This window comes from Papilio xuthus, unplaced genomic scaffold (assembly GCF_000836235.2).
Source record: "Papilio xuthus unplaced genomic scaffold, Pxut_1.1 DF824888.1, whole genome shotgun sequence".
NCBI classification, from domain to species: domain Eukaryota; kingdom Metazoa; phylum Arthropoda; class Insecta; order Lepidoptera; family Papilionidae; genus Papilio; species Papilio xuthus.
In genome coordinates, this window is record NW_013533761.1 from 1169103 (window position 1) to 1193064 (window position 23962).

The following is a 23962-nucleotide window of genomic DNA, read 5'->3' on the forward strand; positions in this document are numbered from 1 at the left end:
TTAAATTTTAAAATCATGAGAAAGATTTTATTGTATAGTTTAAAACTATGTAATTTGTATCCAGTATTTATCTACGAAACTGGTACTTAATTTCTAGAAAAAAAATGTTTTCGTTATGCAAACACAAATTGCATTCGAGTATTAAAAGAACTAAGGTTCTTCTTGTACCCTAAATTAGGGCTTTATAATCTCTTAGTATGGACGATAGCCAATGTCTTGTGTTGGGTTTATGTTAATTTATATTAAAAATTGTATTTTAAGAAAATTTGTTTATTCTTTTTCCTACATTCAACACGTTGCGGCAAAATAAAATCAAATGGGCACAAAATACTATGTTTATAGCCTGTCCGTATATAAACGTCAGTGTCAATTTTTTTTTAATTTTATGACCTGGTAACATAGACGTCAGTGTCAAATCGTAATATAGTCAAAGAGTAAATAACGCAGAGTGTAAGGAGTATTAAAAGTAAATATTAATTGACTTATTGTAACAAGTTATAAAAAATAGTCCTCAGTCCAATTATGATTATCACAGCGACTCACTTTAAAATAACCGCAATATAACAGAATATTTCATGCAAAAATATAGCAAAATTAACATTTAAGTTTAATATCAAAGTTATAACACATTTAAGCACTTATTAAAAATCTTATTTGACTTACCCACTATATTACGTAGGAGTAAATTTTATAATATTACTTATAACTACGATAACAATGCTTTGGGATATAAAATATTAAAAAAATGATGATTATAATGAGATCTAGTTGTCTAGGGATATATTGAAAGTTCATCATCTCAAGAGATTGCGAAGCTCCGTCATGGCGGCTTGAGACACGGGCGTTTTCTTCTTCTCCGTTTTATATCTATAAATTAAATAAAAACTGTATATAATCTAGAAAATTACAGCGGCTTTTCTCACTATGATCTTGAGATACAGAAATATCGACGACCCCGCGCGCTTATTACGAACCTCTATGACATTGTAAAGTATTAGTCGCTTACCGTGGGTTTCGGAGTTCAAAATCTCTTTATAAAAGATATCGTCAACCCTGACATTATCTTTGACAACACAGAGATAACAATAAGTTTTAAACGGAGATTTTGAACTCAGGAACCCACGATTAGCTACCAAACTGGCCGGGTTTTGAAGATTTACGTAGCCTTGTTTACGACGACACGTAAACAAAGCAACGTAAATCGCCTTTTAGCCCTTGAAGTCGTGGTAAAAAAGGCCCTTAGTGTGCTTTTAATGTAAGAAGTTCAGATTTACCGCCTGCTTTAGTAACCATAAGCAATGAGAATAGGGAATGTGAGTACGTTTACCTGTTAATAAAATCGTGAGCGACGTCAGGCCTGTAGGCGGCCATGTCGCGCAGGTAGGGTTGGTCGTTGGTGAGGGCGCGCCGGTACGCCAGCTCGCGCCACGCCCCGCCGCCCCGCCCACACAGCAGCACCAACCCCTCCATCAAACTAAACCAACACATTCAATCATTGTCTACTTGGTAAAACTTTTCACTTCACTAAATAGTTAAAATACTGAACATTTGAATATTCCTAATATGTCCCCATCTAAAGGCTCAGAACTACTCTAATCCAGTGCAGATTGGTTAACTACGCTTTGAATTCGTTTAAAAATCGTAATGCCTGTGTAATATCTAAAAAAATCGTACGTCGTGAACATGATGGACCGATTTCGATAAGGCTTTTACCAAAAGGTAGTTTATGAGTGCAGGAGTAATTTATATTTTTTTATAATTCAGCGCTGAAGTCTGGCGACCGCTAGTACGTATTAAAATCCACTAACCTCAAATAGTCACTGACTAGATGGTACATTTGTTCGGGAGTTCTGTTCAGTATGAGTCTGGTAGGAGAGGCGTTCAGTAGCGACATCTGCAGGGCGATCTGTTGCGCGAGAGTCGCCATTTCCCCGGCGAATCCTGTACAACCTCCTTGCAGGTACAGCTCTGCGGCGTCCGTGCAGTGATTCAAAGCCGTGTCCAGTAGCGTCCTTGTAGAAACATTATCATGTATCATAACCCAGGTGGGTTGTGATTTCTTCGGACGCGCTTCATCTGCTATCTTCTCTAAGTCATCGATCAGGTTCAGAGCTTGTCGCCTCTTGACGTCTGCAGCTTCAGCGTACATGTTGAAGTGCAGGGCGACCATGATGTACGCGTCGGTGTCGCCGGGGCAGTGCGTCTTCAGGAAGTCGAGGAGGCCGTGCTTGAAGGCGGCGATCCTGTCCGCCTGCTGGCCCAGCATGTAGTCGAACTGGCCGAGCAGGTATTCGAATTGATGATTGTCACGTAGAGCCTGGTATAACCAAAGTTAAAGTTAAACAATTAAGAAAAAAATCTTTAGACATTTTTTATTGAAATTACTTTGATTTGAAAATCAAAAAATATTGTAGTAAGAATATTAGGCGAACATAATATGTAAGACTAAATTAGACAAAGTCTGTATGGGGAAGGAGATTGTGCGATGTAAAACGTAGGTAACCTGGAAGATGTAGGCGCACTCTGTGTATCGCGCCAGTCCAGTGAGCAGACGCACCATGAGGCGCCAGGAGCGCGCGGCCAGCAGTCTCGCCGCCAGCGCCTGCGCAGACCGCAGCGTCACCGCCACGCCCTCCGTGTCGCACGCGCCGGAGAAGCACTCGTGACCCAGCACCAGCAGCTCGATGCAGATTATGTTCACCTACATATATTCATATTAAAACATTTTTCCACTAAGCTACAAGTCGCACGGCCATTTCATAACAGGCGCGGTCGTGCCAGAGGAAATGGGACACACGACTCTTCTAAAAATGTGATTGCCAAGTGGAAAAAGAGATTAATTAAATCATAAACATAACTAAACCATTATTACCAAAATACTGCCAAAGTTGCGAGGTAAGTGGAGCTGGAAAAGATATTTTTTTTCAAAAAGCAGTAATCATTGTTATCTTTAAAACATGTTAGCACAACATACCTGTTTAGTCGACAGTTTGGCGCCTTTAGTTATCTTCCTTATGTTAGATTTGACTTCGTATCTGATATGTACATTACTCCTTGATATTGCGTCGAATAGATTCCTCCTCGTGTCTCTTGTCATCTTGTTACCGACTGTGTACACAGTGGACACTGAGTACACAGACTCTGTTTCAGCGGACAATAAAGTACCTTCCTCCGTCAAAACAGATTCCACTTCATCATTGTCGACATGTTGATATTCTTCGTCTATCAAAGTTTCCAAATCCAAGCAACTGTCGTCTAAAGTATTTTCTGGTATTTTAAAAGTGGTTGTCGCTTTGTATATCTTTTGAAAGGCTATCAAATGATCAAGTATCAGTCTTCCTATATGACTGCAGGCATCCGGTCTCATATTCAGAAACATCTCAATATCAGAGTTGAGCACAAAGCCCCATAATGTGTACTGGAAGTGCTCCTTTTGTCTGAACGTGGATGTCTTCACTAGATGCGGAGATATTATCGCACCGACCATTTCCAAACAGAGATATTCAGCGACCTGTTTGTATTTAAAACATCTTACTAATGTTATAAATAAGAATGTTTAGATGGATGGATGGATTTTTGAAGGTGTCTCCGGAACAGATTTATGGATTTCGCTGAAATTTGGCATAGATGTAGAACATATAGGGTACTTATTCAGTGTGTGTTTTATTACGCGCGGACGGAGTCGCGGGCGACAGCTAGTATATCATATATAACATTCTTTTTATCAATAAAATAGTAGGAATTTATGTACGCTACTTGCGTAGTAACATATAAGTTAAAACGTAGTAAGTTTAGAAATGAACTTGTAAACACATGCTATTCTGCTATATTGCAGTGTACTTTAACGGGTTAATTTAACAACATGGTTACCTGTTTGGAAGGAACATTAAATGTCCGGAAGACGAGATTAGCCAGCGACATGCGCGCCCTGCCGCTCACCAGGTTGATGAAGTCAACAGGATTACATTCATATTTCAACACGAATGTATACTCCCGTCCGATTTGTAATGCTATTCGAAAGTAACTCGCAATCTAAAAAACAAGATTCAGGTAAATTCAAACATAAAAAAAAACAAAATTGTTGGAGACCTTAAATGTTGAGCCAACAGTGGGTAAAGGAAATCCTCTGCATTCTAACACCAATATCTAAAATGATGCAGTACAAATCGACTTGTGAGTAATTTCGAGCCACCATAAAGTTTGGATTACACTGTACTTTTTCTTTCATCCTTATGTGACATGATGATGGCAATCTTAATGATGTTGTCATGATGAATATGCAGAGTAGGGTATGCAGGGTACCTGTTTAGCAAGGGAGAGTCCGCTGCGCACGGCGAGGGCATCAAGCGCGGCGAGGCGGTCTGCGTCCTCGCGCGCGGCCAGCTGCGGCACCGCGCCCGCCTCCTGTCGCTCCTGGATCACCACCAGCTCCTCGAAACTTGTCTCCGACGTCTCCGATACTGAAGTGTTATAGATAGTTAAATCAAGTACAATAGCTAAAACTAACTCATCTGGTTTTAATTACCTGTAAGTTTATTTTGTAACGGCGACGATATGTCTAAACGAAGCTCTTGCGGCAGCTCGTACGGTGAGCAAGCGCCCTCGGCCAGTCGCAAACACGTCCTTATGATCTGAACAGGACAGACTGGAGCCCTGTACAGATACTCCGGTGGAGTTTCGTATAGAGCTGATAAACGAAATGCTTCAACAAGCAACCTCAACTCCAGCAATTGATTTACGACTCTCCTCCAACAGTCTATAGTATCCGGCTCTTCTAGTGTCACCACGTCTTCTATATTCCCCACATCAGATTCTACTTCTATTTGATGCAGAGTTACCGAGAATCGTTTATCAGTGATCATTTGAGCCATACTTTGAGACAAAGTCTTATCTTTCTGTCCCGTTAGTACGAAATGCAAGAGGCACTGGTAACTATTGAGGAATACATTGTCTTGGTTCTCCACGCTGAAGTACGCGTGCCACATTAAATGTTCGATCTCCTCTCTTCTTCTGCCGTATTCATGATTCTCTTCGAACCAACTCATTATTATTCTATATGAGTAAAACTTCTGTATTGGATCGGTTATAGAAGCGGCGTGTCGGATGAGGAACTCGGTCGCTGAGGTGAACGATACTGATGCTTTTTTGAACGCTTCGCTACATTCCGCTATGAATATTGTCAAATCTTTGTCCTCAATTTCAGTCTCTCTCATATGCAACATTTCGTATTTATGTGCCCATTCTATTTGCAGTATTTCGTTCACAGGTAACGCGGCTAATTTGGCAATCTTTAAAGCCACGTCGTAATTTTTCTTTTCTGTATACATTTTTATACATTCAGCGAGATAATTCTCACATTCGTCACTCAGCAATTTTTGTATATTCACAAACAAAGATGTTTGCATTGATATTTGTATTATTTCAAAGAGGGTCTTAAAATTTGGTGTTGGCACTGAAAATTAAAACACGTTATTAAAAATTACTCTAGCAAGGATGTGGTATTCTACAAAACTGTATTTTTTTTAATTTCTTGAACCATTGTAGGCTAGGATATGGTTTACGACAAAAGTCGAATAGCAGGATTCGAACTCTCTACGAAGGGACCAGAAATCCGTACAGTTAACAATTAGTCTACTGGCAGTTCTTGATTTAAACTTACCCATCAATCCTTTCTCGAACTGCGCATCAGACAAGCACCGGAGAAATTCCCTTTGATGGAAAGCACTATCGAAGCTATAACTCAGTGCAATCTTAACTAATTCTACAGCAATTTTCTGTAACATCTCTTTGGACATGTGCCACGGCATGCCGGCGGACTCCGAGCTGTACTTGCGTTGGCACTGCTGCAGAAAGTTCCCGAGGGTTCTCGAACTTTCCATGTCGAAGGTACGCAGCCGAATGCAACGATGTAGGAACGTTGTTAGCAATGTAAGAGGACTATCCTGAAAATATTAAGTAACAAAGTAATTTTAGTACTGCTAAGGCAATTTGTCTGTGATTTAATCAATATAAAGCTACTCTCTAATTTACACATTTGAAAATGAAATTTGATAAGTAATCTAAAATAATACCAAACTGACAGTTTTTGGTGGTACTGAAAATTAAAAAAAAAATTACATCTTACCGACATAAACACGAGCATGGATTCTTGCAGTGTGGCAATGTAACCTTCAACAAGACACACTTCAGCCACGACGAGGAACTGTTCTGAGAGCGGCCGATGAGAGATCTTGGCCTGCAGCTCCTCGCGGTTGCGTTCTGACAAACCTATGGAGGCCAGGACCCATTGCGCCCACAGAACATCCACGGCGTTTGGCTGTTAATACAACATTGTTCAAATGTAAGAAATATAGTATTCTAATTTTAAAATATCTTGGCGGAAATTAACTTCGCGCACGATGCCGCGCAGAACACAGCGCCGATGACCTTGAGCCGTCAAGATATTTGAAAATATCTATAACTTACAATAAGTATATAAAACTTACTTCATAACAGCTGGCAATGAGGACCAGCAAGGGTTCCCTGCAGATGTCAGCGGCCCGGAGCAGCGCGGCGGGCGGGTCCTCAGGGCCGTGGCAAGCCGCCGCCACCTCCCACAGCTCACGCCCCATGTACCAACTCGATGGAAACTCAAATGACACGCTTTGAGTAGGACTCTAGAAAAGAGCGCATCTTTCAAGCTACCTACAAACTGAAACATAGCTTTTATCTAACCAGATATATACGAAAGTTAAAAAAAGAACTTACCACTTCCATAGAATTGAGCCTGGAGTATCTCCTCTGTCCATTACTTGAAACAGACTTGAAATCTTTGTCCTCTTCTGTAGTTTTGTGTAACATTATGTACTTCAAGTGCTCTGCATATGATTGCTTCTCAAAGTCTTGAGACAGTTGGAGCATTTGTGACAGAGGATATCTGAATACGTCACCGAACAGCAAGAAATTAAACCACGAGTTGTTCCTAACAAACTCCTTGAGCTGAAGTTCTGGTAACTGCAAATTATGGAGTATTGCAAACTTCACCATCGTTTGAGATTCATACAAAACGAGAGTCATATCAAACTTATCTTCCGTTTGCATCTGTTTTATTTTGTTAATGGTTATTTCTTCTAAATAAAGCAAAATTTCTTTAGCGGCTTGATCATTACTTTGCATGAGTTTAGACATGTATTCATTGACAACTTTATTCGCTTTCTCTTCCGAGAAATTTTTATTGACCATCAAATGTTCCTTTATCATTTTCGCTGCCGACATATGGACTCTACATCTGGATGGATTGCAGCCGATCATTGCTACAAAGGAGACTGCACAGGCTGCCATTGCTGGGTCCGACCAATTCTGCAGAGCTAAGGCATGAGCTTCACAGCAAGCACTCTTTATACTTTTCTCTTGCAGCCTATTGTATGTCTGATATTGTTGAGCTACAAATGCCTGACTAGCATTACAAGGTCGGTATTGTTTTAAATAGTACACGTGATTTAATTTCGCAACGTATCCATATCGCTTAATCAGTTTCTCATTTTCAAAATCTGGCATATCAATTGATCTCTGGGATAACTTAATTCCACCTCTTACGTCCACATCGCTAGACAAAAGGCTACCCAAACTGCGCCTATCAGATTTTTCAGCAAGTATACTCTTCGTATTCTGATTAATCAATTGAAATTCAAATATTTTCGATACATCTAAACCACGATATCCTGAGAGTAGTTGATACACATTCACATCTTTTGAATCATACATTTGATAACCACCAGCAAATTTCTTATAAACATTATATAAATGAGGAAGTTTGTGCTTGTACCCTTTGTTGGGTAACTTAAAATCCTTGAATTGTAGATTGTCGAGCTTCGAAAATATATCAAATAGATTTGCGTCATCCTCAAGTAGAATCATGCCAAGAACTAAATGAGGATTTGTTGATATGTAGTCGTCAATATTATCTTTAGCTATTTGCTGACAAGTTTTATAAACCGGCACTACATGACTCTGCCTGTCCGATGTCTGTTCAATGCTCTTAAATAATAACCACAACTCAATGCAGTCTTTTGCTTCTTGTTCAACTTCAGATAAATCAGTATCTAGTATATGTCCCTCAACACACATTGTTAATACATTATATAATTTATTCTTCACACAATATTTTGCCAACTCAACATAAAATTCCTGTTTGGTTATCGTAGCACAAGACTCAGTGAAAATATCATCGATTTGTTTCAAATTCTGTGTTCGTGCCAGTCTGGAAATTATTACATACAAATTCTTTCGTTCCTCATCATTTACTATGCCATAGGAGCACAGAGTGTCATAAATACACAATTTAGTGTACACAAAACAATTACTCGCTGCAACACTTTGAATCATTTCATTTGTGATTGGCCAAGATCGAAAAATTTTATCTAAATTAGTAAGCACTTCACTACTAAATCCTTTTGTATCTACATTCAAAAGTTTGTTAACAAAATTTTCATTTATAAAAAAATTATATCTTGCATTCATATCTCTAACAACTTCTGATGTTTGAACATTTATCCAACGAACTAATACCATTGCCTTGTTCCGTTCCAAAAGATGCATCCACATTTGTTGAGGGGATGAAAAGTCCAGTAGTGAGTATTCTGAAAAATGTTACAAGATTATATTTTGTCCTTTTACACAATAAAATACTTTGTAAAATACAAAAGATAATGTTCCTGTAACTATAATTTAAAATAAGAAATTAAATCTACTTACCAAATGTGTTAAAGAACAATGTAGTAGCTATTTTACTTTTCCAATGTGATGGATATTTTTCAATTTCTTCAATTGTTAGTGCTTTGATCTCACTTTCATTTACAAATACCCTATCATTTCCTTCGCCAAATACTTTATTTTGTTTAAATGTTCCATCAACCTCAAAAGATTTTTCTAAATATCTCAATAAGTTCCAATGCCTTTTGAAATTTAACCATTTATCCAAATTTTCACTTTTTATATCTTTTGATAGTTTTTCCAATTGCTCAACAATAAAGTCTCTATATTCAATATTAGAAGAGGTTGCTGCAAGTGTCATTAGATGTTCTTCAGGGTTAATATTCACTTTATTTAAGACATGGAGCACCTTAAAGATTTGCTTTCGCAGAAGAAGCTGGACAGTCCATGCCTTAACCTGTTACAAACATAAGAAAATTTTATTAATCACATCATTTAGGTGTATTTATTCCATTTTGAATAATAAACAATAAGTACCTCAGCCGAAAACCATTCCCTTGAGGAAGATTCAGTCCAAGAGTTCTTTTGCATTAAATATTGAATAGCTAAATCAATATGAGTGCCTTTCGCAGCCGCTTCTCTGACCACATCTCTCGGTGACTTTTCTTCCCAACATGACCAAATGATTTTTTCATTTTGTGTTAATCCTTCCATGATTTTCCATTAATTGTCTACCTCCATTCCAAGCAAATATCAATCACTTTACACTGAGACAAAGGAGCAGCTATACAATAACGAAAACAATATTATAATAAAACAATAACGTCACTTATGTTTGTACATTTCGATGTTGTCTGCATTCATTTTATATTTTGATAAATAACCCGGTCAAATTCCAACAATTAAGATTCATTGGTAAACACATTTTCTTTTAACCATTGTCACCTAAAAGTGATTGATATTACACACAGATCAATAGCTAATTTTAAGATATTCAAGTAGTAAGATTTTGTAGGTGCAACCGCAATAAAAACTTAGTGTTTTCAAGTTTATGATTCGTTTGACATTGACAAGTAATTGGATATAATTGTTTATGGGCATGAACGCTATGGTTTTATTTTTATTATAAGCAACACTCAATAAGTTAATAAATTGCGGAAGATTTATAAAATAGATCCAAACTTATTTAATGCCCTTAATGTCCCGATTCAGAGAGACTTGGCTTAAAACGTTGCGAAGGAATTACAAAATAAGGGCATTGTCGGATCCAGATGTAGGGTGGGGGCTTGTGGACACGTTGCTAAGCAACAGTAAAGTAAAAGCAAAAGAAACCAAAAGCCAATTTATTAAAGTTTTGTAATGGCAGATGAGTTGCAAAAAGCACATTTATATTATGACGACATCAATAAGATAAGGATATTAGAGCAAGATGTTCTTAAGGATACTGAAGATCTGCGGGATACATGTAAAGAATATGAAACCAGTTAGCATTTACTACTTTATATTCTAGCTTTGATTTCCTATGGAGCGTGCATGTTCTTGCTTTATTTCAGAGGTGAAGGATTTTGGAAAAATAATAAATACATTGTTGGAAACGCTTAAAGAGTTGGGAGAGAACGTCGAGAAACAGAAAATGGCAGCAATAGGAAGTATGAATCTCTTGAAGTCCATAACAAAGCAAAGAGAAAACGATCAAGCTAAATTACAGGTAGGCAATTGTTCGACTACATACTAGAAGCCTGTGTTATGTCTAATCGTTGGATTCTAACACTAACATACTTGCCTAAACATATCGCTATCTCTGTTTTGTCAAAAATAATGAGAGGGATGACGATATGGGTACCTCTTTACCTATGTCATCCTTAAACTTAAATGTGAGATCTGATTGTAAATAACTATATTATATTCCAGAGTGAGATAAGTGAAAGGTCCATGCTATTAGAACAGCTGGATGCAGAATATGATTCTTTACAAATATTAGAAGCAAGTCAAATGGAAACCATAGAATATTTGACAGCACTTCGATAGCTCCTGGGTATGGTGATTATCATCGACATTTCTAAAACTTACCACTGTTAGATTAAAAATTGTATGCACTGAAAGTTGTTTTACCAATAAGCCTAAATTAAATATACTGAGGTAGTATATTTTTCTATGATATGATATATCCACTTAAAGAAAACTATATTAGTCAGTAAAAATGTAATTTTCATTTAAACACACCAAATAAAGACAGTTCTATAATAAAATCAGTTTTGCAGACAACCAAACTTAGATTGGACTATTTTTAAGAACATAACATAAGCATTTAAGTGTAACCATGATTTCCTTACTTTTTACCAGAAGTTGACTAAAAATTGGAGAAATACAATTTTACAAACCTGTGATTACAAAAATATAACTACGTACTTATTCTACACAGTAACAGATAAATAATTGAATATAGCGTTTTATTTACGAAACCACTTTTGAATATTGTAGGAACACTGACATAATATCACCAAATAGATGTTTTTCTTTTATGTCAACTGAAAAGGAAAATACGTAGCACTTACAATTTAAATATTGATATTATCGTTTTTGTATAATATTTAAAGTGATTCTCGTGTTTTTTATCTGTCAGACACTAATTATTGTGACTAAAATATAAAGATCAATGCCACTTTTGGACAAAACACTAAACAAAACTCTGTAAGAATTGTTTCTAAATATGTACTAAAAATTAGGTGGTATTTAATAATGATTTCGTAAATTTACATTTACAACTTATAACTAAATACTAACGCAGACAAGTCAGTTCGAAAATTCTATACTTCCCAATGTTCTGCATGTATATTTTATACTTAATTTATAAACTTGAAACATCTCATCACCTTCTTATTACAAATAAGGCTACTTTAGGCAAATTATCTTTAAATCACAAGGACTTTGTCACCTTTTAAACTGAGAATTGGATCAATTCGATTTTCCACTGGCACTAAAAATCATTTATCCACTAATTAATCATGGGCCTTGTTTTAAGATTGTTTGCTAAATCCCAGAGTCCGTAAGTTAGCACTCTATTCTATTAGTTTCATATCCCAATATAGAGATAAGAATTAAGGATACATGTCATAATTATTAAGATAGAAATAAATGAATTAACATACTTATATAGTCTCCATTTTTCTTTGAGATTTTATGTAAACAAACCTATAATTAAACGCCTAATACGTGCAATTTTTTCATAAACAAAACTATATTCATATTGCTTAGCGCGACGAATACGACAGTTTTTTATATACTAATTTATTTGTCTGAATACACACTCTGTAATTCTATCAAAAAAACATTAGATTAAGATGATTGAATGATTCAAAATATGACTATTTCTGAATGATCAAAAAGGAATAAAAAATTGTATATTTTGGCAAATTGGTTTATTCCTTTCTTAAATATAATTTATAAGTTACATATATGTATAAAAATTGCTTTTAAATATTATTTGTAGCATGTTACGTAGGAATAACATTCATGATGTATGAAGATCAGGAGATTGTCATTTAAAGCTAAAATTTTACTGAATTTTGTATTAGATTGGAAAAAACAAAAATAAATAATTAAGCTTTTCATTTCATGAACTTTGGTATTGTCATTCAATTTTTATGTTTTTTTTTGACTTTTACAATAACATTCTATAGCATTACTATACAATTAGTAGTTGTATGATAATGCTAGGGGAAATTCTCAGTTTACATAAAATCTCATGATAAATGTCACATGTCTTTTGAGAAGAATCAAATTAAAGTGAAGAGTAATCAATGGCCTGCATTAGAGATGACAATGTTATCCATAAAGTCTTATTGACACATATGTGTAAGTCGTAAACACTGTTTCCCTAGTCAAACTAAGTCTAAACACTGGATGTCACCACCGAACTTGACAGTGAATCGTCAAGTTTTTGCCTTTTATTGTCCTGTTGATTTTCGTTGCACGGCTCGCAGTCCGCCGTGCGCTTCTTCGGGCACTCCGTGGTGCTGGAGTGTTGGCCCACGTCCGCAATCAGACCGTCTTTGAACCTCACTATAATTGCCGTCATGTTGTCACATCCGGTGCCGTCACCCATTGTTGTCGGAGCTAGGCAGTGGTCGAACATCTGGAAAATAAAATAAACAATTTTATGAAGAAATGTTACAGCTATGGTAGCAAATGGGAAGCAGTGAAAGTTAACGTTACCTCTTCACAGATCTGTGATAATCTTTCGCGGCCCTCTGCAAGCCTGGGTGTAATGAAGTCGCACACATCTTGACTGGACATAAAGTTCCATATACCGTCGCATGCCAGTACCATAAACTGGTCCTTTGCGGGGTCTACTGTGAGAGTTTTGACGTCCGGTAGAGCAGTCACCATCTGTTCTTTAGCATCCAATTCTTTGTTCTGTTTGTAAGAGTGATCGCCAATGGCACGTGATAAGTTTAGTCCCCCGTTTATACGTCCGTCATAGGAAACTTTTCCACCGGCCTTTATGATTCTGTCGAGTTCCGGCGCATCTTCCGGTTTGTGGTCTATAGACATGTCTATAGCTTTCCCTTCTCTGCATATTATGCAACGGGAATCACCTGCATTAGCTACATACAGTTCGTTTCCTAAGGACAAACAAAATACGATTAGTCTTCTGATGTACATGTTTAGACATTATCAGAAATCATATTTAAGGGAAAAAGTACCTCTAAGTAGAGCAACAATAGCTGTGCAACCGCTATCGTTGCCTGGTTCCTCAGCCATGTTTATATCTTCATCACCTTCCTCATCACTGGATTCTGCTTCGTAATCTTCTTCATCTTCCTCTTCTTCACACTCTTTAAAAGGTAAAGATTTTTAAGCTAAATATTTTTATGTATTATAACTATTAATGAAACGACTATTAAAAATGCGACAGAAATTTAAAAGAAACTTTGAAATAATTTTAATATTTTATAATCTTACTGAAAAGTTTTTGTAGGTTTACATATTAGTTTAGACATGGCTGTTTTACACTTTAGTTTCAACTCTATGTGATATTTACCCTCAGATGATTCTTCAACACCATTAACATTGTCATCATCAGATGAACAGATCTCTCCACCCTCAAAGGTTTCGTCGTTGGAGTCGCTCTCATCGTCATCTTCTTCAGGCACTTGACGTAAGATAGACTCGTATACAGCCGCGGCCGCTCTGCGTAACTTCGATTTTTTTGGCCTCTCAGGAACTTCTTTGCCCGAACTTGACACAGGCGATGTTTTATCTACACATAAAAGTAGTTGATTTAAAAAAAATTATAACACATTTTTTTTATATGTTTAAACAAAATTTAAAAAACATCTTTTGGTTATGGATATACACCACAGGTCCAAAACTTGTCTGTGAATAAATTTTAGATACTTTAAAAAAATGAAAAAGAAAACTACTTTACCATTGGCTTTGCCAGTTTTGACAGGTGTTACTGAGCCATTAGACGAAGTGATATTACTGTCCTCGCCATCTATTTGTTTTGAGCCCGTCACCTCTCCATTACAATTTTCGGTGGTGACAACATTGCAACCATTTGTAGAGCTCTTTACATTCTCACTTTGTTCTGGTTGGCAATTATCTTCAGAGCTGTCCGGTGCTGGTAAAATTGGTTTGTTAACATTTTCCTTGACCACTTTCTCCGGTTCACTGGTCGAAACCTAGAATGTAATATTAAATTTGAGCAACACATAAAATGTTTTTATTTGTAATATTTAAATACTGTAGATTTAGATATTTATGAAATGTATGTAGCTTTACCTCTCCATTCAAATCTTTGTCAACTTCGTTCGAATTTGTTGACGAAACTCCTCCAGAGTCCTCCTCGGCGTTCTCCTTTACATCGTCAGTGACACCATTTTTGCTAGAGGATGGTGCATCACATGTTTGTTCTAAGCTTGAACCTGCTGCATGCCCTGAGCTTGAACTTGATGCTGCTGAGGGAAAATATATGTCTAAAAATCTACAAATCTATAGCTTCTTTATCTGTAGACATGTTTATGTATCACAAGTTTTACAGGTTGGAACAAAAATATTGTTAGTATTAAGCAGTATACTATAGACAACCAAAATCTTAAACCTTATTTTTTACAGTCATACAAATAAAATATGTATTTATCAGGTTACCTGATGCTCCAGATTCTTCTGTATTCTTTTTAGCTCTCAAGCATGGTGACAAAGGAGTATTTGTGTCACCAAGTCTAGCTCGGTGTAGTGCAGTCAATTTATTCTCGTATTTAGCCAGCACTTCCTGCATTAAAATAAATATATTGAAGTTTAAAGATATAACAGAAGCAACTGTAAAAGTAAAACTGTAAAAGTGTAGATTTCTTATAACATAATTAGACTTTAGAATTATATTTTAGTATATAAGAATAGTTATAATGTATGTAATAGTTAAATTTTATCCTTGCCATTAGCCTTGAAGTGAAATAATAAATGCAATTTTAGCAATCACAAGGTAACTTTGTGAGAAAAATTACATAAAACAATTTTGCATAATTTTGACATAAATCTAATTAAATTAAAGTATTGATTTTTCTATTTGCATACTAACTAAAATCATAACTAGTAACAAAATAAAATTACTAATATTTCATACTATCCTACTATATTCTTTCCTGGAACTGATTAAGAAGCTTTAAAATATTAACTTTATGAGGTATTTGGACAATTTAGCCCATTATAGTCCTCATTCTCCTAGTCTAATAATTTGAATCATTGAAATGCTTTATCTACAACAAAGTTATGATCATGTCAACATTGACTACAAACCAAACTGAGAAAATTATAATTCAGCTCTGTGGTCAATATTCTAATTTATTCTTCAATAATGGGAGCTTAATAATTCACCTGTAAAGGTAGGTGTGCCTCTTGATATAAATTACTAACATTTTCATCCTCTGATTCTTCAATGTCACTTGTGCCCGGAGGATTTATTTCACCTAACAAAACAAACATAAGCTATTAAATTCTTATTTCTTACTTATAAATGTAAATGTTTATTTGGATGGATGTTTGTTACTGGATAGTAAATGTGTAAATTGTTCCTGTGGGATATGTTTGATTAATATATTTACTAGATAACTCTGAAATGATTCCACATTTCTTATTGAAATTTGGTACAGGTATAGAACATAGTCTCAAATAATACATAGTTTACATAGTATTACTGTCCAAAATGTTTTACTTCAGTGGCTGTAGCTATAATTATATAGACCTCAAAAATAAACTTATTTACCTGCAAGTTCCTTCAAAATATCCATAACCTCTTTTGTTACAATAGTTGCATCAAATCCCAAAAAGGCATCTGTTAAAGCATTAACTAGGTCCCCGTTTTTATATGCATCTGTCTTTTTAATATATTCTGGCAAATTTTGTGAACAATATGTAGCCACTTCCGCGCCGCCGTGACCGTCGTATACAGCAAAGAAAGATGTATCAGCATCATAATCTAAGATTGTATTGTGTGCATCCTAGAAAATTATGAATAATAGCTGTAATAATATTTTATACCGAATTATCACATTAAATACTTTGCTGCAATGTTTCTCCGTGGGTGTCACACTATACATCTATGGGCAAAATACTTAAGTGTGTGAAATGGAAAATACATCGTCATACAGCGCTTCTATTTCTTTAAATCATATTAAGTATATGGAACATTGCGTTTTTTGTACGAAAGTATCTGGTGATTAAGTGATCCGAAAAATTTTAACCATATAATTATCAAACAAATCGCACCTCTTGGTTGACACGCCATCCTTGCATGGAGCTTGCACCGCACTCTAGTTTGGCGTTCGATTCATCGCTGGACATTTTTTCAGTAACTGGTTCAGATAAATATGCACCCATTGTGATCAACTAAAGATGTGTACATGAAATATGACCAAAAAATAACTGACGCGCGAATTTCCCAAAAAATCGCGCAGGCGGCAAGCAAGCCGTCCAACCACAGATAACAAAACAAAACTGAAAAACAGATTAAATATAACTTACACCAAACTTCTGAATAAAATACAATTTCCCAAAAATGCTGTGATAATGGTAATGGTGATCTGTTTGAAATATAATAATGATTTTGATCACTTTTAAAAACTAGATAATGTAATTTAAATAACGTTTAATTATAACACTAATTACAATTTTCACATTCTAAGCAGATCTCATAGGAAAAATGCGCAGCAGTATCAATTCGGGTATTTGGGTATTTAAAATTTACAGCACACGCACCACAATCAACTAGTAGCTGAAAAGGCCAGTCGTTATTTTTTTGACTCAGTCTCAGAATCGTTTAATAAAATGATTAGGAAGATAGTCGCTTAATTTTAATTTAGTATAAAAAAATCTCCACTAAGGGTCTGTAACTATAATTGTAAGATGTATAATACGCTGGTTCGGCTATATTAAAATTAAAAGTATGAATGAAGAACAGAACCCAGAAAAAGCTTAGTGGTTAAATTTCTTACACCCATAATTTGAAAACGGATGGTATTAACTTAAATAAAGTGATTTTGCTCCAAGCTGCTAGCCGTTATTCTCGAGGGCTTGAATTTGTAAATCAAAAGACTATACAAACAATGACTTACAATTCAAATAACTTTAAGGATAGCGTTCTGGAAAATATACAAAACATTTTCCTTATTTGTAGTTGACAGTGTTTTGTTTGAATTACTACAAAAGACACATTTTTGTTTTTTTATCCTTAGGTGTTATAAACTAAGAACTTAATTTGGATTTTTAGTTCATAATAAACTACATAGACTTGCATTTCATAACGATACCGAGATGCAAATATAACGTCTGACTATTAAGAAATCATGTAATGTACCATTAAGTGATAATTTTTCTGTTCAAACAATGTGTTTGAATACAAAGATAAAATCTTACCGTTTGTGTAAATGCGAAGATAATTTTTGTTTAAATAATATGAAAGAGCACACAATAAAACATTTCATTGTGAATTCTTCTAATAATTATACGTCTCAGTAGTTCATTAAGCATTATAATAACAACCTCAATTTATGTTTCATTATATTTTTTGCTACCTTAACGGAACAAAATAGTTAAAAATGGATTCCGTTTTTGACCAGGCGCTTATAGAAATAGGTCAAGATGGTAGATTTCAAAAAAAGTTTGATATTATTTATAACGTAATTTTTGCGGTATTATGGCCAATGGCATACATGAATTTAATATTAGCGTTAGTGGTGGTTCCCCATATGTGTCAAGTTTCAGGCAAACCCGATAGTATTAGTGAACTTTATTGGAAAGAAATAAATATCCCGCAGTAAGTGAATTCTTATTAGTTACAATACTTTAAGATATATACTATTATTGCTGTTGCTAGCTATTTCCTCAGCGCAGAAATACAAAAAACCTTAAAACATTGGCTGGAGGAAAAAATAGCCTGTGTCTTCTTCCAGACAATGTTGTACATCTATGCCAAATTCCATCAAAATTCGTTGAGCCGTCTCGGACAACATCCATCTATCCATCCATCCACCCATCTAAACTTTAGCATTTATAATATGTATTAGTAAGATAGTTTATTGCGAATTTTAATTCCAGTTTCCTTTAAAAAGGTATACCAATGCCGCTGGCGAAGTGAAGTTCGATAGTTGTTTAATGTACATCAATGGATCATCTAGTAACGATACTAAAGGTAGCTAATTTATTAAAGGTTTTTTTTTATAATAAATATCTCTATATACATACATCTAAAGTAAGTTTCCACTGCCGAAAAGGCTATTTAAATTATTCATCTTATTCTTTTTGATAACAGAGTTTATTTGATTATCTTTGTTACAGTTAGTACTGTTTACTATTTGAAATTAATCGTTGCTTGTTTAATTTTGATTTCAAGGTAAATTACTTTCACTATCAAAGATGTATATGGCTCATGCGTAGTCTTCCGTACAATATAATTATGAATATATATACATACCACTTTTTTTCAGCATGCGATAAATATGAATATGATAAAACTTGGTACGAAGAAACAGTTCCAACAAAAAACAATTGGGTGTGCGACAAAGAGTTATATGTTGCGAATATTTTTGCTGCGAGCAAAATTGGAGAACTTGTTGGATCTATGGTTTTCGGATGGTTTGGAGACGCGTTAGTTTAAATTTGTTAACGGGTTGTACTATACTATTAACGCTGCGTAAACGCAAATAAAAAGTGTCGGTGTGGTTGTGTTGTCCGCATTAGGACCGACAGCGATGACTGACGACACTACCTCACAGCAGTAAAATATTTTAAAGAATGTATTTTTTAAAATATAAATTAAGTAATATAAAAATAAATTAAAAAGGTATTAATCATAAGTAACGCAGAAATTCTTTCAGATATGGTCGGCGTCCTGCATATATAACATCCCTTGCGTTGCTTGTATTGGGTCGTGTTATCTCCTTGTTTGCGGGATCATCTTTCATATTCTTTGTGATCGGATCTGTGATCGCCGCGTTCCCATCATGGTCTGCTATCCAAAGCGTCACTGTTATATCCATGGAGTTATCCTCTGCGGAACGTCGCTCCACCACCGCGACGTTACGTTTCGCCGGTTGGAGTGTTGGCATGGCACTAATGGCAGTATTGTTTTGGTGGTTAAGACATTGGCAGACATTTTTCATTGCCACCATTATTCTACAGATTCCCTTTCTTATATTTTCTTGGTATAGTATCTACTTCTTATTCTAAATATCTTTTAATATTTTTAAATGTGTAATTTTTTTAATGAATTTTTAGGAAGATGGTTGAGTCACCCCGATGGTTATGGATTCAGGGGCATTCGAAAAAATGTGTTAAATACTTGAAGCAAATAGCAAAAGAGAATAAAAGAGATCTATCGGTGGAAACAGAGAATTCAATATTAAATGTCAAACCTGTGCAAAATAACGAAACCTTGGGATATATCGCGTTGTTTTCAGGGTGGACGTTGGCTAAAAATACTACACTACAATTGGTGTTTTGGTACGTTTGTTAATCATATGGAAAACTAGTAAAAGCTGCAAAATATTTTCACAAGAATTTATTTCGTAAAAACACAAATATTAAAATTATAAGAGTAGGTGTTCCCATATCATCCTTTGGCGACTTCTCTCCAGTTACCTTCCTTATTATGTAAGAGGTTGGAGTGATACATACGTCACACGCCCTTTATTCTGGTAATGGTATACTGGACGTAAATACTTAGGTATTTTTATTTAACTGGCATATATGTAGCTTCGTTTACAATTTATGAAGAAAACTAACTACATTTGCTCACCAAATGAAATCCACAGGGTTTGCATTAGTGTGAACTATACCGTTATAATGATGAGTTCGGGAGACAAGTCAGATGGGAATCCTTTCTTGGAATTCCTATGGCAGGCATTAGCCGAAGTACCGGGATATTTCATAGCTGCCTGGCTAGCCGACCGGATTGGTCGTCGGAATACGGGCGTCTTGTCTTTCGCTATCGGTGCTTGCATGTGGATCATCCTTGCTTTGAGGGAAAGCAGTTAGTATAAAATAATTATTTTACTATGTAATAGGATTTCTTAATGTTTTTTATTTTATTTTTTTTTGTTTTAGGTTCAAATGCAATTTTTCGGCACCCATTAATAGGCAGTGGTATCGTGATTGTTACCAGGTTGTCAGCAACAATGGGTTATTATATAATAAACATACTTAATTTTGAACTTTATCCAACATGCATCCGACAATCGGGAATGTGTTTAGGGAATTTATTTTCCAGTGGAGGTTCTGCTTTGGCTCCTTACATATTCTATTTGGTAAGTATGAAAAGTAAAGTCATCACATCTTGGTCTCGTTATTTCAATAAAACTTTACCTAAACGCCTTTTGCCGTAATCAACATTTGATTCATTTAATGTATGATCTACAAGTTTAATTACAAAAGCATTATAAATTATAGAAGTTTAGCGATGATAACAGAGGTATTTATAAACATTTCGTTATAATCTTTGCAAATAGACAATACGTGACATTGTTGGTTTCAGGGACATCGTGTTAATTCGCAGCTGTCGTCAGTAATATTAACAGGTGTTTCAGTTATCGGAGTTATCAGCACCTTGTTATTGCCTGAAACGTTAAATAAAAAATTGCCCGAAACAATTGAAGATGCTCAAGTATTTGGAAAAACCACTCAAACATATACACCAGTACTTTTGAATACTAGCGACGAAGATCCGGTGGTTGCCTTGGAAAAAAATGAAAATGATTGAATAAAAAAGTTTAATTGCATTAGAAATTTAATTTAAATCATGCTTCAATCCAAATCATACTCCTGAACCCTACGATCTGAGAGGAGATTTTTTTCCCGTGGGTTCCACTCCTTACAAAAGCCAACTTGTTTACAATTTTGATTACATTATTTTTTTTATTTATACGTATAAACAAGGAACAATATAAAAATTTACAATAAAAGTGACTATAAACCCATTGCGGGTTTGTCCAGACATTTTCCCCAGTGTTTTGACCAGTTTCGACATTGGAAACGTAAAGATTAACTTAAAGAATAGACACTACAGACATAAATAGGATTAATTCTTAATTCATAAAACTGAATTGAATATTGTAGTTCCACCTTGTAATACCTACATAAAAAATTAATTAATAATTCCTTGTTAAAAACCTTAAACACAGAGTGGGATACACACTGATATTTATACATGTAGATTAAAAATACTACTGTGCACTGCGCATGTTGGCGCATGTTTCAATTTCAGTGCGCATGTCGAAAATGAAGTAATTGATTTAATCTTTGCCTACGCTTGGGTTAACCTTTGGATTGGATATGTCTGTCTGACATTTTTTATTGCAAATTCAATACTGTCAGTTATTGTAGTATTTTTGTAATATTTATGTCAATATTTCACAAACATTATGGTGTACGTGATTATATCGATGGAAAACAACAAATAGTTCCACATTTCAATAGTCAGTTCTTGAGAACAAAAATCGCCGCCATCTCTGTTTGTGTTTATCTCTTCTGACTTCTGAATAATTTCTAAAATGTCGGGCGATCACAAAACATTTTTGAAGGGAAGCCCTTCACAGTATGTAAAGTTAAATGTGGGAGGGACATTGTTTTATACAACAATAGGAACGCTGACTAAGAGTGATAACATGCTGAGAACCATGTTCAGTGGCAGGATGGAAGTATTAACTGATTCCGACGGTATTTATCAATTTCATTATTTTCGCTTCATGTCTTCTTTAAATTTGTTAATATTTTTTTAAATGTCATTATAGGTTGGATTTTGATCGACCGGTGCGGCAAACATTTCGGTACTATATTAAATTACTTGCGCGATGGGTCAGTTGCGTTACCGGAGAGTTTCCGTGAGACCATGGAACTGCTCGCCGAGGCTAAGTATTTCCTGATCGAAGAGCTTACAGAAGCCTGTTTGCAAGCTTTGAATAAGAAGGAAAGAGATGCTGAACCCATTTGCCGAGTACCTTTGATTACCTCACAAAGGGAGGAGCAATTGCTTATAATGTCTACATCAAAGGTAAGTAATAATCAAAATGGGTCTCAAGAATAATCATAAATGAATATATTTATACAATAATATTTTTTTATTTCAGCCTGTGGTGAAGCTGCTGATTAATCGCCATAACAACAAGTATTCATATACCAGCACTTCAGATGATAATTTGCTTAAAAACATTGAACTCTTTGACAAGCTCTCGCTACGCTTTAGTGGAAGGGTGCTTTTCATCAAGGATGTCATTGGTTCTACTGAAATCTGCTGTTGGTCATTCTTTGGTCATGGAAAGAAATGTGCTGAAGTTTGCTGCACATCTATTGTTTATGCTACTGATAAAAAGCACACCAAGGTTGAGTTCCCTGAGGCCAGGATTTATGAAGAGACATTGGGCATTTTGCTTTATGAGAGTAGAAATGGACCTGATCAAGATTTGATCCAAGCGACTTCATCTCGTGGAGCTGTTGGAGGGCTATCATGCACTAGCGATGAGGAAGAGGAGCGCTCGGGTTTGGCCCGACTCAGGTCCAACAAGCAAAATAATCAGTCTTAGCGGTTACAGTCAGGCCTGGCCCGCCTACGCAACTCAAAGAGGACAAATGTCTGATACGCAGCTGGCAACGATTTATCGTATGGCTGTCCACCTTGCTTCATTCTGTAATCCTTTACAGTGCTATAGACCCTTTTGCTGAATTTTATAACATGTTTCAAGTATAGGTGGCATTTGTGACTAGACTCTGATGAACTATTTACCTAAACTATTTACTTAATGTGTCTACATATCTATGATATATTTAAACGTTTTATGTATCTTAAATATTATATAGATGTAGTATATTAAAAATAACTAGCAAGATGTACTTTATATTTAAATTTGTAATGTCATAAATATACTTCGGTCATTACAATGTATCACTTGAAATTAAAATGTGTATGTAGTGCTTTAAAATTATCTGTATTTGTATGCAGATTTAAGTGAACTTTAGTGGAAAACATGTAAAGATGAATATGTAATGGCATAGGTTAACATAAAAAGAAGAATGTGAGTTGGTTAAAAGCACTGACTCCTATACATGGACAGGCTATAAGCCATAGTAATGTGTACCTATTTGATTTTCGTCATTTTGGCAGTGACAGTTGCGATTGGTAATAGTGGTGAGGATTCAAACTAATATAAAAGGTAGTGTCAGTAATGTTAACAGGCACACTTAAGTTGGAACCAAACAAAAGCTTTCATTTATTCAAACCAACAACAATCAAACAAGCAACTACCATTTATGGAGATCAGTGGTTGAAAGCCATTATCATGTTTATTCCAGAAAAAATCTTCATGGATCTATGGATTTATAGCAAACATAGCATAACATAGCGTACATAACTTATTGGAATTTTAAATGTTCTTTGTAGTCAAATAGATTGTATAAAGCAAACTTTAAAGTACATTGTATGAAATATTGTAGAAAAATTGCATGTACTAAATTTATATTGACTATAGCTCAAATAAATTGCCAAATTGATGTGTTAACTATAATAAGTAATGTCTTAGGTGCAATATTTATCTTAACTTTCATAACTTATAATAATGTTCATATTTTTTGATCAAATAAATCTACATTTCTTCCTTCATTTAAATTAAAATGTAAAATTGGTTTATAGATGTGTTATTTTATTGTACTTGATCTTCATATTATTATAAAATATGTAATTAGTATACTGTAGAACACATGTGTATATTATATCCAGACAATC

The 23962-nt window shown here is 35.1% G+C and overlaps 5 protein-coding genes across 8 annotated transcripts; 3 read left to right on the plus strand and 2 right to left on the minus strand.

Annotated features, from left to right (window-relative positions):
* Positions 1-422: 422 nt before the first annotated feature.
* LOC106127095 (spatacsin) lies at positions 423-9727 on the minus strand. The gene is made up of 14 exons (XM_013325076.1): positions 9229-9727; positions 8734-9148; positions 6748-8618; positions 6486-6656; positions 6125-6316; positions 5660-5942; positions 4526-5452; positions 4303-4460; positions 3871-4032; positions 2975-3511; positions 2504-2701; positions 1809-2317; positions 1328-1474; positions 423-867 (listed from the first exon to the last, which is right to left on the minus strand). The coding sequence occupies exons 1-14, from the start codon at positions 9403-9405 to the stop codon at positions 795-797; spliced, it is 5820 nt and encodes a 1939-aa protein (XP_013180530.1). The 5' UTR covers positions 9406-9727; the 3' UTR covers positions 423-794.
* A 118-nt stretch (positions 9728-9845) lies between these two features.
* Positions 9846-12577, plus strand: LOC106127098 (intraflagellar transport 20). Its single transcript, XM_013325080.1, has 3 exons — positions 9846-10174; positions 10245-10399; positions 10603-12577. The coding sequence occupies exons 1-3, from the start codon at positions 10051-10053 to the stop codon at positions 10717-10719; spliced, it is 396 nt and encodes a 131-aa protein (XP_013180534.1). The 5' UTR covers positions 9846-10050; the 3' UTR covers positions 10720-12577.
* Positions 11280-16676, minus strand: LOC106127096 (probable protein phosphatase 2C 58). Of its 3 annotated transcripts, none has more exons than XM_013325079.1 (10): positions 16462-16676; positions 15959-16193; positions 15610-15662; positions 14845-14968; positions 14479-14654; positions 14123-14378; positions 13736-13954; positions 13398-13529; positions 12907-13316; positions 11280-12826 (listed from the first exon to the last, which is right to left on the minus strand). In XM_013325079.1, exons 1-10 carry the CDS (start codon positions 16570-16572, stop codon positions 12584-12586), a joined length of 1959 nt encoding a protein of 652 aa, XP_013180533.1. In that variant the 5' UTR covers positions 16573-16676; the 3' UTR covers positions 11280-12583. The 3 variants fall into 3 exon arrangements, with proteins under 3 accessions (XP_013180533.1, XP_013180532.1, XP_013180531.1); XM_013325078.1 differs by having other exon boundaries at positions 14479-14651; positions 15571-15662; XM_013325077.1 differs by having other exon boundaries at positions 15571-15662.
* A 1001-nt stretch (positions 16677-17677) lies between these two features.
* Positions 17678-21163, plus strand: LOC106127246 (organic cation transporter protein). 2 transcript variants are annotated; one of them, XM_013325331.1, is made up of 8 exons: positions 17678-18007; positions 18303-18382; positions 18678-18837; positions 19068-19394; positions 19468-19692; positions 20004-20221; positions 20296-20495; positions 20723-21162. In XM_013325331.1, exons 1-8 carry the CDS (start codon positions 17790-17792, stop codon positions 20945-20947), a joined length of 1653 nt encoding a protein of 550 aa, XP_013180785.1. In that variant the 5' UTR covers positions 17678-17789; the 3' UTR covers positions 20948-21162. The 2 variants fall into 2 exon arrangements, with proteins under 2 accessions (XP_013180785.1, XP_013180786.1); XM_013325332.1 differs by having other exon boundaries at positions 17927-18007; positions 18289-18382; positions 20723-21163.
* Positions 21164-21475: 312 nt separating this feature from the next.
* Positions 21476-23838, plus strand: LOC106127167 (BTB/POZ domain-containing adapter for CUL3-mediated RhoA degradation protein 3). Its single transcript, XM_013325195.1, has 3 exons — positions 21476-21903; positions 21978-22237; positions 22314-23838. Exons 1-3 carry the CDS (start codon positions 21738-21740, stop codon positions 22764-22766), a joined length of 879 nt encoding a protein of 292 aa, XP_013180649.1. The 5' UTR covers positions 21476-21737; the 3' UTR covers positions 22767-23838.
* Positions 23839-23962: the final 124 nt, after the last annotated feature.